This window comes from Bubalus bubalis, chromosome 2 (genome assembly GCF_019923935.1).
Source record: "Bubalus bubalis isolate 160015118507 breed Murrah chromosome 2, NDDB_SH_1, whole genome shotgun sequence".
Classification (NCBI taxonomy): Eukaryota; Metazoa; Chordata; class Mammalia; order Artiodactyla; family Bovidae; genus Bubalus; species Bubalus bubalis.
In genome coordinates, this window is record NC_059158.1 from 183,001,964 (window position 1) to 183,017,533 (window position 15,570).

The window sequence follows — 15,570 nt, forward strand, 5'->3', positions numbered from 1 at the left end:
TTCATCAGCTGGTGGAGGCCACTGATGTGTCCCCTACCCTGGTAGCTGCCAGGCCCCAGGGGCCAGCGCTGGTACGGAATGGCTTTGAGCAGGTAGGGTTGGGAATGTTATAGCCACACACACAGGGTGGGTGATGCAGCCTTAAGATCTGGGCTGCCATCCAGCTTCACACTTCCTGGGCAAGTCCCTCACCCCTGAGCCTGTCTCCCCGTCTGTAAGATGGAGGGAACTCAAGGGTTCAGAACTGTTTACGTGCTACTGACCTGGGTGACCAGCTGTCCCAGTCTGCTCAGGACTGAGAGACTTCTGGGAATGAGGGACTTGCAGAGCTAAAACAGGACAGGGGACTTCCCTGGCAGTCCAGTGGCTAAGAATCCTCCTTGCAATTCAGGGAACGTGGGTTCAATCCCTGGTCGGGGAACTAGAATCCCACATGCCTTGGAGCAGCTATGCCCACACGCTGCAGCTACCGAGCCTGTGCGCTCTAGAGCCTGAGGGCCACAGGGAAGACCCGTCACAGTCAAAAAAAAAAAGAACCAGAACAGGAACCGGCAAATAGGGATGGGTGATCACCCTACCTGTTGACCACACAGAATGAATGAAGCACGTAGGATTTCAAATGAATTTCAATTGTCCTGAAACAAGGTTATCAAAGGGCTTCCCAGGTGGCTCAGGTGGTAAAGGATCCACCCGCAGTGCAGAAGACCCAGGTTCGATCCCTGGGTTGGGAAGATCCCCTGGAGAAGGGCATGGCAACCCACTCCAGTATTCGCCTAGAGAATCCCATGGACAGAGGAGCCTGGTGGGCTACAGTCTATGAGATTGCGAAGAGTTGGATATGACTGAGTGACTCCCCCTTTCACTTTCATCAGAACATTCACATTTTTGCTTCTTTATTAACCATTAAATACAGGATTCAGGGTTGTTAGTCCCAACAGCTACCACAGCTGCGATAAGCATAAACAATGTTCTAAGTGCTTGTAACTACCCCCCGGGGCTGAGGAAATCTCTCGCTGGCGACCGAGTCACCTTCAGTGCATCTCCTACCTGCGTAATTGAAGCAGCGGCTAACCTTCAGGGAGAAGTGAGCAAGGCCAGAACTGAAATGTTTTCCCAGCCAAGTTCAGAGCCCCCTGAATTCTGCCCGCAGCCCCCTAGGTCCCCAGGGACCACAGGTTCAGAGCCCCTTAGGAGCGGTACAGGTCGGGGTGGAGATGGAGGTCAGGGGCACCCGTGCGGGATGGATGCTCCATGGGGGTAGGGGGCGCTCCCAGCATTGCCCCCACTGCCCCTCCACAGATGCCCCCGGGCAGTACGGAGCCTACTTCTATGACAACGGCTTCCTCGCTCTCCCGGGCCGCGTCTTCTCCAGGAGGTAAGACCAGTGTTGGGAAGGTCTGTGGGCCCGGGGTGGGACTTCTGCCCCCTCACCCTCTTTCTCCACCGCAGCCTCCCCGAGGTTCCTGAGACCATCGAGCTGGAGGTTCGGACCAGCACGGCCAGCGGCCTCCTGGTCTGGCAGGGCGAGGTGAGTGTGGGGCATCCAGCCCGGGGTCTCAGGCTCCCCAGCCTCTTGGTGGCCGGGGAAGAGAGAAAGGGGGTGGCCACAGCCGCTGGGGCCACAGAGACGCTGTGTTTCCCTGGCAGGAGACGGGACAGTCCGGCCGAGGCAAGGACTTCATCAGTCTTGGGCTTCAGGACGGGCACCTCGTCTTCAGGTGGGTCCTGGCCCCTCCTCTCCCTTCCCTCACCCCCCTTATCCTTCATTGGCTTTCCCTCCGGTCCCATCCCCAGCCGCATCCCCCCCTCCCCCACTCCAGTCCTACCCCCTGCTCACACCCTCTGGGGCCTGTGTGCCTGCAGCTACCAGCTGGGCAGCGGGGAGGCCCGCCTGGTCTCCGAAGACCCCATTAATGACGGCGAGTGGCATCGTGTGACGGCGCTGCGGTAAGGGAACCCCCCCGCCCGGGCACTGGGGTGAGGGGCCAGAGTTCCCCCATCACATGGAGGGGGCAGGCATTGAGCTCTGGGGAGACAGAATTTGAGGGCGGGGTCAGCGGGGCAATCACCACCCAGAGCACAGATTTCCAGGACAGCGGGCGGGGATGGGCACACGAGCACCCCAGGGGGTGGGGGAAACCCGGGTGGGGTGCTCAGAAGCTGTGTGTGTGGCGCCAGATCTCTCACCTAGCTGGGGGTTGGGGGACAGGAAAAAGCTTGGGGAGCAGGGGGCGGACCTCTCTGTCGTAAAGGGAGGGGACCCTCACGGGGCTGGGGAGGACAGGGAATAGGGAGAATAGTGGGTGAGGGCTGGACTCCTGTTCCGATGCAGAGAGGGCCAGAGAGGCTCCATCCAGGTGGACGGAGAGGAGCTGGTGAGCGGCCAGTCCCCAGGCCCGAACGTGGCGGTCAACACCAAGGGCAGCATCTACGTTGGTAAGTCCTGAAGGCCGGCCTCGGGGCGGGCTGGGGCCCTGCTCCTCCGGGTGCTGAGGGGGGACTGGGGGCCCCTGCACCCCCCAGCAGAGCTGGAGCGCCCCCTCCCGGGGCTCCTGGAGCTGATGGGCCCGCCCTCTCCCCCAACCCCGCAGGTGGAGCCCCCGACGTGGCTGTGCTGACCGGGGGCAGGTTCTCCTCGGGCATCACGGGCTGCATCAAGAACCTGGTGCTGCACTCCGCCCGGCCCGGCGGCCCGCCCCCGCAGCCAGTGGACATGCAGCACCGTGCCCAGGCAGGGGCCAACACACGCCCCTGCCCCTCGTAGGCGCTGCCTGCCCCCCACGGACTCCTGGGCCGCACCCCAGCCCCGCAACGGCGACTATATTATTATTAATATTATTATTATGATGATGATGAATATTTTGTAAGAAACCGAGGCGATGCCACGCTTTGCTGCTACTGCCCTGGGCTGGACTGGAGGGTGGGCACGTCACCCCCTCCCGCCCCCACCCACAAACACACCTGGGCAGAGCCACAGGCTGTGGGTACAGCAGGTTGCACCAGAGCCGGTGCCTCGGGGGGCCACCAGGACTCGGGGTTAGGCGCAGTGGCTCAGTGGGGTCAGAACCGCCCCCACCAACAGAGCCCCCCCAAAGCAGTGCTGGGCCGCCCATTTGTCCAGCCTCGGGGCGGTGGCCCTCATTTCTGTGGAGCCGACATCGGCTTCCAGCCCGGCACCTTGCCACCCGCCTTGGAGCTTCCCCAGATACCCAGAGCGGAGGGCATCAGTTGGCCTTGGCCATCGTCCTCTGGGTTGGGAAGGCTCTTTAGTGCCAACTGTGGAGCAAAAGGCAGCTCACCCCTGGGCAGGCAGCCCCCAATCCCCCCCACCAGCCCACGTCCCAGCCCCGTTCCACCCCTACCAGACCAGCTGGGCCCCCGGCCCCTGGCAGCCTCCCCTTCCCACCAAGCCCTCCTGGCCTGCATCGCCCCCTCCCCAGCAATCCCACACCTAGCCCAGGGCCCCCTTGCCCTCAAGGGGCTGCAAGGGAAACTCCAGCCCACTCGTACCAGGAGCTGCTACAGGCAGAGCCCCACACTGAAAGGGGCTTCCTGCCCACGCCAGGCCACGTCCCCCCCCACGGATCTGGAAGTGAAGGCCCAGGGGACATGGGGGGAAGAGGCCTTGGTGGTCAGAAAGAGTAAGTGCCTTGGGTGCGGGGAGCTGGGACACATGACTGGGAGGGGCAGGGAGGGGATGTGCCTGTCCTGCCCCATCTGTGGGCGCCCGAGGGCCCGCCTGGAGGCACGCGCCCACCCTGCCAGCAGCCCCCCAGACATGGGGCCGGGACGCCTGGCCTCTGTGTCCTAGAAGGGGCCCTCCTGTGGTCTTTGTCTTGATCTTTCTTAATAAACGGTGCTATCCCCGCCAGGGCTGTCATCTCCTGTGTCTTTGATTCAAGCGGGACTCGTGGTCCCTGAGGGTGGGCCAGGGTGGGGCCAAGCAGGATGGACCAGCGAGGTCCAGGGGTGAAGTGAGACAGCTTCAGGCGCATGAGGCCCCTGCTCCCTGCCCTTCACGGATCCAGCAGAGTGCCAGCTGCCAAAACAAGCTGCAGGGTCAACTGTCCCGGTGGCGTTCAGCATGACCCTCCGAGGCAGAAATCGTCCCATCTTCCACAGGGGCAGACTGAGTCTCGAGGGTTGTGTGATGGGCTCAAAGGTAGACAGCCCTGTTGGGGGGGGGGGGCGGGGGCAGAACCCAGGGACCGTCTGATCCTAGAGCCCACTCTTCCCTCCGATGCCCGAAGCCTCTCTAGGAATGCACCCCCTGATGCTGGAAGGCTGTCTCACTCAGCCGCAGCCCCCCAGGGGCCACTTGGCCAGGACACGTGTAACAGACAGTGCAGCAGAGATCACGGGCCCGGGCCCGGTGGGCCAGCTGGCCGGAGAAGCAGCAGCACCAGAGGAGGCCCAGGAGGAGGCCAGCAGAGGCTAGGGACAGCGAGGAGGCCAGCGCCACCCCCTGCAGCCGGGGCCCTGCAGAAAGAGAGTCCACTCAGGCCTCGGCCCGGGCCTGCTGCCCCCTGCCCATCCCTGGAGCGGGACAAGTATGATCTCGGTGGATGCAGCGACAGTGGGTGGTAACCAAGAGCCACCTACCTTCCAGAGCTACACCCTGTCGGGCAGGGTCCCAGTGGGCTGGCGGGCTCATCTCAGCTGCCATCCCCAGTGGGCCTGAAGACGGGAGAGCTGGGGAGGGAGTCAGGGTCTGGGAGGTACCGTCATCTGTATTCCCCTCCTGGCTGGGCTCTGGAGAGGGAGCTAAAGGGGGAAATAACCACCAACACACTGAGATTTGATGATTAAATGATTATGTCTCATTTAATCCTCCTAAAACCTCTGAGCAAGTGTTAGTATTTTTATTTTACAGATAAGAAATGGATGGGGAAACAGTGACAGACTTTATTTGGGGGGGGCTCCAAAATCACTGCAGATGGTGACTGCAGCCATGAAATTAAAAGACGCTTGCTCCTTGGAAAAGTTATGACCAACCTAGACAGCATATTAAAAAGCAGAGACATCACTTTGCCATCAAAGGTCCATCTAGTCAAAGCTATGCTTTTCCAGTAGTCATGTATGGATGTGAGAGTTGGACTGTAAAGAAAGCTGAGCATCAAAGAATTGATGCTTTTGAACTGTGGTGTTGGAGAAGACTCGAGAGTCCCTTGGACTGCAAGGAGATCCAACCAGTCCATCCTAAAGGAAATCAGTCCTGAATATTCACTGGAAGGACTGATGGTGTAGCTGAAACTCCAATACCTTGGCCACCAGATGCAAAGAACTGACTCATTTGAAAAGACCCTGATGCTGGGAAAGATTGAAGGCGGGAGGAGAAGGGGACGACAGAGGGTAAGATGGTTGGATGGCATCACCGACTCAATGGACATGGGTTTGACCAAGCTCTGGGAGTTGGTGATGGACAGGGAGGCCTGGCGTGCTGCAGTCCATGAGGTCACAAAGAGTCAGACATGACTGAGCAACTGGACTGAAGCACAGAGGGAGGTTGAGTCACTTGCCCAGGTCACACAGTTGGAAGTGGCAGGGGTGGACCTGAACTCACAGTCTAGCTCCGTGGGCTGCGGTGGATGAATGGAGCTGCTTTTCAAGAAGGAAGTGCCTGAGGTGGGCATCGTCAGTGCGCCCAGCACCGTGCTCTGCGCTGGGCTCTTCACCCACAGGATTTCCCTTAAAGTTCATGACAAATCTAAGAGCCTCAGTTTATCATCCTCAGTTTACAGGTAAAGAAACGGAAGCACAGGGAGGTTCTTTCTTCCACTTATTCGACGAGTATTTTTTGATCATCTACTATACCCCAGACATTGCTCTGGGGACTAAGGGATATGACTGTGAGAAAAATACACAAAAATGTCTTCATGGAGGGCTTTCCTGGTGTCTCAGTGGTAAAGAATCCGTCTGCCAATGCAAGACACACGGGTTTGAACCCTGGTCCAGGTGGTGCTAGTGGTAAAAAAAAAAAAAAAAAAAATCCTGCTGCCAACGCAGGAGACATAAGAGATGCAGGTTCAATCCCTGGGTCTGGAAGGTCTCCTGGAGGAGGGCATAGCAACCCACTCCAGTATTCTTGCCTGGAGAATACCATGGACACAGGAGCCTGGTAGACTATATTCCGTGGGGTCACAACGAGTCAGACATGATGGAAATGACTTCAGTTCAGTTCAGTTGCTCAGTCGTGTCCGACTCTGTGACCGCATGGACCGCCGCACGCCAGGCCTCCCCGTCCATCGCCAACTCCCGGAGTTCACTCAAACTCGTGTCCATGGAGTCAGTGATGCCATCCAGCCATCTCATCCTCTGTCGGCCCCTTCTCCCACCTTCAATCTTTCCCAGCATCAGGGTCTTTTCAAATCAGTCAGTTCTTCTTGGAAATGACAGAACGCACCCTCAGCACCACTGAAACGCCATTTGGAAGCAGCTGGACCAGATCACCTCCAGCATCTTCGAGCTCTAACGTCCTCTGGTCCTCAGGCTAGAGGTCCTCAGCCTGGTCTGGACAGAGTCCCTGCTGCTTCCCCTTATCCTCTCCCGCCACACCCCTGCCTCCGGCTCCCATCCCAGCTGCTCGGGGGGCCAGCCCCCCCCCACTGACCTCCGCAGTTGGCCGGTGGCCAGGAGGCCTGGTCACTGCCGTCACCACAGTTGGCCATGGCCCAGCGATCGCACACCAGGCTCGGGGGGATGCACCTGCCGTTCCGACATGGGAAGTAGGCACCACAGGATCCTGTGGCAGAGAGGGGAGGCATGCGATGAGGACCCTGGGCACCGGGGCAGGTCTGGCCCTGCGGGGAGGGAATGTGGGACGTGTGAGCAGGAGAGGCTGTTTCCAGGTGCGTGCAGATGAGAGTATGGATGAGACAGAGGTGTGATCATAAAGATGATGAGGGTGACGGTGGCTAAGATTTACGGAGTTGCTATGCCAGGCCCGGCATGGTTCACATCCCAGCTCATCGAGTTCTCACAGCAACCCTGTGGGGTCAATACTGTTATCAACCCCATTTTGGAGAGGAGAAGACTGAGGCACAGGGAGGCTAGGTCGCTAGACCAAGGCCACATAGCTTGTATCTAAGCGGCGGGGTAGGAATTCCGCCCCATGCTCGTGTGAGCCTGTGAGTGTGTACATGCACATGTGAGGGCCCGGTGACTGGAACACTCCAAGCACTTCCCACTCTCAGCACTGTACCCATAAGCCTCGTTCCTCTCAGGTCTCCACTCAAATGCCATCTTGCCCGAAGGACCGCCCTCACCCCACACGAGACCCGCATGCCACCCCTCCCCCCGCCCCTTTATCCTGACTCCGGTTCCCCTGTAGCACTTACCACCTCTGCAGGACACACATTTGCTTGATTCTTTGTGGTCTGTCTCGCCCACTAGAACGTCAGCTCAAGTGAGGCAGGGACTTCTCCTTCACTCATGGCTGCGTGAATCCCTGGAGCCTGGAAGAGCACCTGGTGCCTGGCAGCCACTCAATACTTGTTAAATGAATGAACACACGCACGGACGAGAAAAGGGGATGACTTGGTGCCCAGGTGCAGCAGACAGGCTGGCTTATGCAGCACCCCATTCTGTGGAAAAAAGCTGGGTCCGGCAGTACTGACCAATCCCATGGCTCAGAGCTGAGCATGGGAATCAGAGCATTCCATTCCGGGTTCTGGGAATGGACACAGGGCCCATGTGACTAATCAGATTTGACCCTAAGGACTTTTGCTAAAACCTTAAGATCCCTGCAGTTCCCTGGCAGTCCAGTGGGTAGGACTTGGCACTTTCACTGCAGGGGGCTCGGGTTCAGTCCCTGGTCAGGAACTGAGATCCTGCCAGCCACACGACGGCACAGCCAATAGAGAAAAGATCCTCACTCTTTTTTTCATTGAGGTGAGAGTTATAAGAGAGACTATGTTCTTGGAGCTGCAGGGTCACCTTGCTGCCAAGTAGAAAGAGGGAGGTAGAGTTGCCTGAGATGGAAGCCAAAAGATCCAAAGCAAAGGGAGAAAAATAAAGAGAGAGAGCATAGGAGGCATCACTTGAGCTCTTGGATGCATCTATACCTGAACCAACACCTTAGTATCCCAGTTATAGGAGCCCCCCAAATTCTCCTTTGGCTTAAGCCAACTTGAATTGGGTTTCTTACATGTGCATATGAAAGTGAATGCTCTCATAAGCACAAGATGTGTAGGTGTCAGAGCGAATATCTATGAGCGGAAACACAAACAGTAATATGATAAAAAGCGATCCAAAGGAGCCAGAGTTGCAACAGAGCTTCACCACTGCCACCTGCTCTTCAGAGCCCAATCCTGCTAAATACAGAGCAGCTGCGACATGCCTGGCTGGCGCCTCACAGGAGGGCAAGGTCATGGGGGGAAAGGGAGAGAGAGGAAATAAAGAAGGGAGGAAGGGAAGGAGTTGGTTTCCAATTAGCCAGTGAGATCTTCTTGCAAAACAACATTAGGACCCTTGGCGCAGGAGCCAGAAAGGGGACCCCAAGCCCCATCAGTCATGGCCCCAAAGAGACACATGAGATGGCAGGGCGTGGTCTCTGACCAGCTCAGGTTGAAGGGCTGTCGAGGGCCTGGCATGTCGAGGTCCAGCTCCTGGTGAACCTGGGTTGGCTCTCAGAGTGTCCCCCCCACCTTGTTCTTGCCTCCAAGTTCTCACGACCCCATATTTAATGCTCCAGTCTGGATATTTTGGCAGAGAGGGCGATGAAGCTTCTCTGTGGTTTTGGAAACTTCTGGGCTTTGCAGCTCGTCTGGGGTAGCATCAGTGAGTGTCTCCAGTCCTGGGGAACCTGCCGGGACTAAAGCCTTGACTCAATGTGAGCAGAGGACCAACTCGAGCAGTTACAGCCCCGCTGCTCCGCCTGTGATTGGGGTGGCTGGCAGCACTTTGCCTAACGTCCCTGAGCCTGTTTCCCATCCATCAATACGAGAGTATGACCCAGCAGAGCTGCAGTGAGAACAGAGATCTGGCTTGCCAAGGGCGGGAGACAATGCTCAATAAGGGATCACTGTTAATATCACAATCAGTTCCCTTTCCTTGCCTAAGTAGGTTTCCCCCACTTACAGTCACCATGAGTCCTAACTCTCCGCCCCTCTGCAATCGTCTGAGAAGCAGACTCAGGACAGAGGAGCCGGTGTGTTTACATATGTGGGCATGAGTTGCCTGGAAGTGTACAAAGTGGTACTGTGTATGAGGCGTGTGTGATGTGAACTGTGTGTGCAAATGAGTGTGCCATATGTGAGCCAGGTGGATCGTGCTTGTGTGTGCCGGGTGTGTGGAGCAGTGTGTACGAGGTGTGTGCTTGTGCCATGTGTAAGAGGGAGTGGATGCTGGAGAGTGAGGTGCAGGAAGTCAAGTCCCCGCGGTTGGCTCTGGGTCTGGACCGCCCCACCCGCTTCTCTCTTGCAGGCCCAGGCCCCTCTGGGTTCAGGCAGACCGCCCCAACCCACCCAGCCGGAAAGAGGTGACTTCGCCCACGAAGTCCACGCGGGGCTGGCGGCCTCTGGTGACCAGGCGCAGGCCCAGGAGGTCTCCGGAGGTCGTCACCGGGGCCGGGATGGTCAGGCCGCAGAGCGGGGCTCCCAGGGGCCGGGGCGTCCCCGGCGGCCCCTCGTACAACTGCAGGTAGGAGCCGGGGGCGCAGGGGTCCGCCGGCAGCCGGGCGGAGGCGTTGAGCAACGGGGGCGGGACGGACGGCGGGGCCAGGCTGTAGACCAGGAAGAAGCGGAACTGGAGGCGGATCCTGTCGCCGGGGGCGGGCGCCCGCACCCAGAGCACGCAGTCCGTGTCCGGGGCCACGAAGTAAAAGCGGCGCGACGCGGAGTGCGAGCGCAGCAGCAGCCCGTCCGCCTGCCAGGTCCGGCCGCACAGGTCCACCAGGTCAGCTGCAATGGAGAGAACAGCCCTGGAACCGAGGTGCCCGGCCTGGCCCCTGCCGTCTGCCCAGGGGCAGATGACTGGTCCATCTCAGAATATTTGTGCGGGCTACAAAATTGAATTCAAGTCCTCAATCTCTTATTCAGAAACCCTAGGATAGGGACTTTCCCTGGGGCCAAGTGGTAAAGACTTCCCCCTCCAATGGAGGTGGTGGGGGTGGGGGGGGCAGGTTCCACCCCTGGCAAGTGAGCTAAGATCCCACCTGCCAGGTGGCCCAAAAAACAAAACATAAAACAGAAATAATATTGTAACAAACTCAATAAGAACAGTCCACATTAATAAAAAAAAAAAAATCTAAAAAAACACACACCACCTTTGGATGTGGTTTCAGGATTTCCCAGATTTTAGAAAGATAATATGATACAGCCTCAAACGGAGTCTGCCGCAGCCCTCTGTGATCAAACACATTTTCTAGAGCAGTTGTACAGAACATTTACCCTAAGTAGGACAAATAAAGACAATACACAGACTCCTGTCAGTTCAGGTCAAGGTGTTGCCAGTTAGTTTAAAAACCAACATTGGTTGTCAGACCTTTCTGTATTTTGGAGTGGAAACTAAAGGACTGTGAGCACGTGTGGGTGTGGGTGCAGTGCTTCGGGGAGCACCTACTGAGCACTGCAGAAGTGTTCGTTTTATCTTAGGTAAGGAAGGATGGGAGAGACACAGTTGGGCACCTGCCCAGACAACAGCCACTCCCTGGTTCTCCTTGCTAAAGAAACTCAGTTCCCCTCAGCTGTCAGGGAGCAACGTGCTAGCCCCCTGGTCATTAGCCTAATCCAAGTCTTCTAATCCTATTTGCCAGGTTTAGGGGTTGGCATGTGACCTGATTCTGGCCAATGAGATTTAAGGATAGGCTTGCTGAGGGTTCCTGAGAAAGATTTTCCTCCTTAATTTAACAAAAAAGGGAGAGCTGTGGGATGAGGAGCCCCCCTTTCTTCCTGCTTTTGAAAGTCATTGACTGAGGATGTGATGCCCGGAGCTGCAGTAGCCGTCTTGCAAGGATGAGGTCATGAGAATTATGGAGGAGCCTTGGCACAGTTGAGCTGCTGAAAACCATTCTGGTCTCACCTAAGGCCTCTCTTCTTAAGTGAAATAATAAATGTCCTTATGTTAAACATTCCCTTTAGTTTGGTATCTGTTCCAGCCCCAAACTTCCTCATTGGTACAGAATCGTTATGAAGGTTAATGAGATAATGTGTAAGTATTCAAACCATCTCTGATTTTTGTAAGGAGAGAGAGAGAACAGGAGGTGGCTTTTCTGGTGCATGGTAAGGGCACTAGTAGTACTTGAGGACAAGCCAGGATCTGGGTCTTTGGGGGAGAAATTCTCCTTTAGGGCTCAGGATGTAGGAGCATCTTCTCATATCTGTGCAGATCTACTAAAGCCAGAACCTGTCCTGGAGGCACATGGGACAGGGAGAGTTTCAGAGAGTGAGTGGACGAGCACCTCCTACGTGCAGGGTGCTGTCTGTGTGTCTTGCATGGTTGATCTCACATGGATAATATTAACAGTCCCTTAAGGAGCAAGGCTCTATTGTTCTTCCCATTTTACTGCTGAGGAAATGAAACAGTGAAGTTTCCCATTTACTGCTGAGGAAATAGAAACGTGAAGTCAGGACTCCCCTGGTGATCCAGTGGTTAAGACTCTGTGCCTCCAAAGCAGGGGGCCACAGGTTTGATCCCTGGTTGGGGAACTAAGATCCCACATGCCATGCAGTGAGGCCAAAAAAAAAAAAAAGTGATGTCAAGGGTAGAGTGAGTGTGTGAATGCAGGGTCATCTGACCCCAAAGTCCACAGCGTTTCCCAGTGCCAGACCTGAGGGCTGCCCCACCTGCCCCCAGGCCCTTGCTTCTGGGTGACTTGGAGCTCCAGCCACCCAGAGGGATTGGGGTGGATTTGGGGGTGCCAGACAAGAGCAGACTCAGAGTTTCCCAGTGTCCCCCAACCCAAGGGATCCCAGCCCATCAGGGTGAATGCTGACTGGGGAAACAGACACTAAGGGTGGTGGGCCTGAGTCGCCTGCCTGCCCAGCCAAGCCCCCTGGACTCACCGATGTGCAGAGCTGATGCAGTCAGCGTGACTGCCCCCAGCAGGAGCAGCCTCTGGGGCAGCTGAGGAGGACAGACTTCCATCCCAGCTGTCCTGTGCCCAGCAGTGGGGTAGACCGGCAGAATCCGCAGTTTGGGGTCTTTGGGAAGACTGCAGTGGAGGGGTTGGCAGGACGCAGGGAGCAAGAGGAGGCAAGTGCACCAGCTCCTCTGGTCTCTCCAGAGATGTTTGTGCTCCCAGTTCCAGACTCTTCTTCAGATCAGGGTTGTGTCTAGGGTTGCCATGGAGATTTGGGGCTGGGGCAGGAGCCTGGGGAGAGAAGGCGGGGAGGATGCCTGCTCATCCCCTGCCAGACAGGAACCAGGAAACTCAGATCCGGTTCAGCCACAGGGCTTCTGGGAGGGGGTGTCCCACAGCCTCAGAGAACAGCTGCCTTCCTGGAGAAGTTGGCATCTTAGGGCTAAGCTTAAGTGAGAGGCCCAGGACACCAAATGGGCCTCTCTGAGGGCCTTAGAGAGGCAGCAAGTGGTGAAGGAGCGCTGGCCCAGGACTCGGCTCTGTTACAAAGGGCTCCTGCCTCAGGGCCTTTGCCCTTACTGCTCCTGCGCCTGGACTGCCCCTCCTCCATGTGGTGGTCCATGGCTGACTTCTCTGGGTCATTCAGATTTCAAGCTCACGTGTCACCTGCTCAGACCACATTTCCCTGACCGTTTCTCAATCTAAATTAGTGCTTTCCCTCCTTGTCACTCAGTCACATGTCCCTGAATTTATCTCAGTGCTCACTGAAATTGCTTTGGTGGTGGTGGTGGTTGAGTCGCTCAGTCGTGTCTGACTCCGGCAACCCAATGGACTGTAGCCCACCAGACTCCTCTGTCCATGGGATTCTCCAGGCAGAATACTGGAGTGGGCTGCCATTTCCTTCTCCAGGGGATCTTCCTGACCCAGGAATTGAACCCCGGTCTCCTGCATTGCAGGCAGATTCTTTACCGACTGAGCTACAAAGGGAATTACTTTGCTTATTTATATCTATCTTGTTGTATGTATTATCCATTGACCCCCCCCCAACTAAAATTCCATGTCTTATTGTTCTCTGAAGCCCTAGGTCATAGCACAGTGCCTGACATAGAGCAAAAATCCAGGAAAAAAGAACTAATATGTGGCATTGAGCAAATGACCTTCCTTTTTTCTGGGTTTTACTTCTTTATGTGTAAAAGGAAGGGCTTGGACCATTTCAGGCTTTTTCAAAAACTGTAATTAGTGGAACAGTTTTTTTTTTTTTTCAAAAGGCATCATACATAGACCCTTAATATATGAAACTGAAACTTTTCAGGTCTCAGTTTCCTGATCTGCGAAATGGAATAATGGTAGATCTAACTTTGCAGGTGTTTTGTAAAGGATATGTAACTTGATACAAGTGGGGGACTTAGAATAGTGTCTGTCTCTATAGTGCAGTGCCCAACGCTTGTCAGGCTGGATGATGACTCCCATCATTATTATTTAAACAGATCTTCTGTGTTTCAAGACGTCCCCACCTCAGACTTTGAGACACCACCTCAGAACCTAAGGACGCTATGGGAAGGTTTAAACCGTTGGCCCTACTGCTCTCTAATGCTCTCCTTTTGAGAGCCGACATTCGACGTCGCCTTGATGCCCTGCTGCGTGTGCTGTCCAAGGCTGGGCCATGGGACCTCCTTAGGCAGGAGTGGATCTATCATGAAACGCGTGAGGCTTGTGCGTCAGGACATATTACTTGCGTGGGATTATTTCATAATTTCATGAAATTTGCAAAAGTGAGATATTTTAACCACAACCAATTCAGATCACTGTCTCTTTCCACCCCAATCTCTCCCATCACACTTCCCTTCAGATGGCCATGGGCATTTTTGAAACCTGGCTAAAGGAGGCGGCTTTGAACTTGGGTTTGCAGAGGGTATAATTAGGGGTTCTGGCTCCTTCCAGGTGCCGTTTTGTTATTTCTGAATGTCCCAGAACGCCTTCCAGGAGTCTTCCTCATGCCCTGTGTGCTGGCTGTACCAGTGCTGTGATATGAGGGTGCAGAACCAGAGGTCACGATTGTGCCTGGCCTCGTGGTGTGAGGGGATTGAAGGAGAAATAAGGTTTGAACTGTGTGAAGCCAATCTTAAAGCTCACATGTGTAAGAAATTTGATAGAGCTTATCTCAAGTTTGACAATAATCCTTAAGAGAATGAATAATCTTACTAATAATAATGAACCGCCAAGCTGAGGGAAAAAGTCTAAATCATCACTAATTAAAAATTTAAAACTAATTTTAATCAGTCATGCTAAAGGAAAGACTGAATTATCTTTCTAGTCCTGTCGAGGAAAAGCTCATACAGTGTTGTCATAGAAGGGATAAAAGGATATGCCACCAAAAAAAGTAAGGGAAACAGTATTAGAGAAGGATGTTAGGCAGTCGATTGATAAAAATGTGCTACTGTGTTGACTTTATATTGCCCACGGTATTTGTCAGCTTTTAAACTTTGAAAGATGTTGGACATGGAAGCAACCCAGATGTCCATTGACAGATGAACGGATAAAGAAGATGTGGTATATATATATACAATGGAAAACTACTCAGCCATTAAAAAAAAAGAACAAAACTGAGTCAGTTGTACTGATGTAGATGAACCTAGAGCCTATTATACAGCATGAAGTAAGTCAGAAGGAGAAAAACAAATATCATATATTAATGCATCGATATGGAGTCTAGAAAAAAGTACAGATGAAAGTCTTTGCAGGACAGGAATGGAGGCACAGATGCAGAGCACGGACGTGTAGACAGAGTGCGGGGGAAGGAGAGGGCGGGATGAACTGCGAGAATAGCACTGACATATACACACCGCTGCTGAGTCGCTTCAGTCGTGTCCGACTCTGTGAGACCCCAGAGACAACAGCCCACCAGGCTCCCCCATCCCTGGGTTCTCCAGGCAAGAACACTGGAGTGGGTTGCCATTTCCTTCTCCTACCACCTGTGAAACGGACAACAGGCGGGAAGCTGCTCTGTAGCGCAGGGAGCTCAGCTCGGGGCCCTGTGATGACCTGGAGGGATGGGATGGGACGGTGGGAGGGAGGCTAAAGAGTGAGAGGAGATATGTATATTTATGGCTGATCCACATTGTTGTACAGCAGAAACTAACACAATATTGAATAGATGGGGAAACAGTGGAAACAGTGTCAGACTTTATTTTTTTGGGCTCCAAAATCACTGCAGATGGTGATTGCAGCCATGAAATTAAAAGACGCTTGCTCCTTGGAAGGAAAGTTATGACCAACCTAGACAGCATATGAAAAAGCAGAGACATCACTTTGCCAACAAAGGTCCATCTAGTCAAGGCTATGGTTTTTCCAGTGGTCATGTATGGATGTGAGAGTTGGACTGTAAAGAAAGCTGAGCACTGAAGAATTGATGCTTTTGAACTGTGGTGTTGGAGAAGACTCCTGAGAGTCCCTTGGACTGCAAGGAGATCCAACCAGTCCATCCTAAAGGAGATCAGTCCTGGGTGTTCATTGGAGGGACTGATGTTGAAGCTGAAACTCCAATACTTTGG

At 54.6% G+C, this 15,570-nt stretch overlaps 2 protein-coding genes across 7 annotated transcripts in view; one reads left to right on the forward strand and one right to left on the reverse strand.

The window, feature by feature from the left end:
- HSPG2 (heparan sulfate proteoglycan 2) overlaps window positions 1–3,871 on the forward strand; it is a 108,246-nt gene extending 104,375 nt beyond the window's left edge. For 4 of the 6 annotated variants that reach the window (XM_044938139.2, XM_044938141.2, XM_025278766.3 and 1 more), the window contains 6 exons: window positions 1,300–1,375; window positions 1,450–1,528; window positions 1,648–1,718; window positions 1,864–1,947; window positions 2,333–2,436; window positions 2,592–3,871. In XM_044938139.2, the coding sequence (XP_044794074.2) occupies window positions 1,300–1,375; window positions 1,450–1,528; window positions 1,648–1,718; window positions 1,864–1,947; window positions 2,333–2,436; window positions 2,592–2,764 (587 nt within the window). In that variant the 3' untranslated portion in view covers window positions 2,765–3,871. The remainder of the gene's footprint in view (window positions 1–1,299; window positions 1,376–1,449; window positions 1,529–1,647; window positions 1,719–1,863; window positions 1,948–2,332; window positions 2,437–2,591) is intronic. The other 2 variants (XM_044938140.2, XM_044938144.2) reach the window with 1 other exon arrangement.
- Window positions 3,872–4,189: 318 nt separating this feature from the next.
- Window positions 4,190–12,289, reverse strand: LDLRAD2 (low density lipoprotein receptor class A domain containing 2). Its single transcript, XM_006048535.4, has 5 exons — window positions 12,003–12,289; window positions 9,465–9,899; window positions 6,611–6,742; window positions 4,603–4,764; window positions 4,190–4,479 (listed from the first exon to the last, which is right to left on the reverse strand). Exons 1-5 carry the CDS (start codon window positions 12,082–12,084, stop codon window positions 4,256–4,258), a joined length of 1,035 nt encoding a protein of 344 aa, XP_006048597.2. The 5' UTR covers window positions 12,085–12,289; the 3' UTR covers window positions 4,190–4,255.
- Between the last annotated feature and the right edge of the window lie 3,281 nt (window positions 12,290–15,570).

Bases quoted from the DNA above. Each gene is read 5' to 3' on its own strand.
- LDLRAD2 (XM_006048535.4), bottom strand. From the start codon at position 12,084: ATGGAAGTCTGTCCTCCTCAGCTGCCCCAGAGGCTGCTCCTGCTGGGG. The intron at 4,765-6,610 runs GTCAGTGGGGGG...TTCCCCCTTTAG, and splicing joins GCCACCGGCCAACTGCGGAG to CTCCCTCTCCAGAGCCCAGC. The intron at 4,480-4,602 runs GTAGGTGGCTCT...CTCTTTCTGCAG, and splicing joins ACAGGGTGTAGCTCTGGAAG to GGCCCCGGCTGCAGGGGGTG.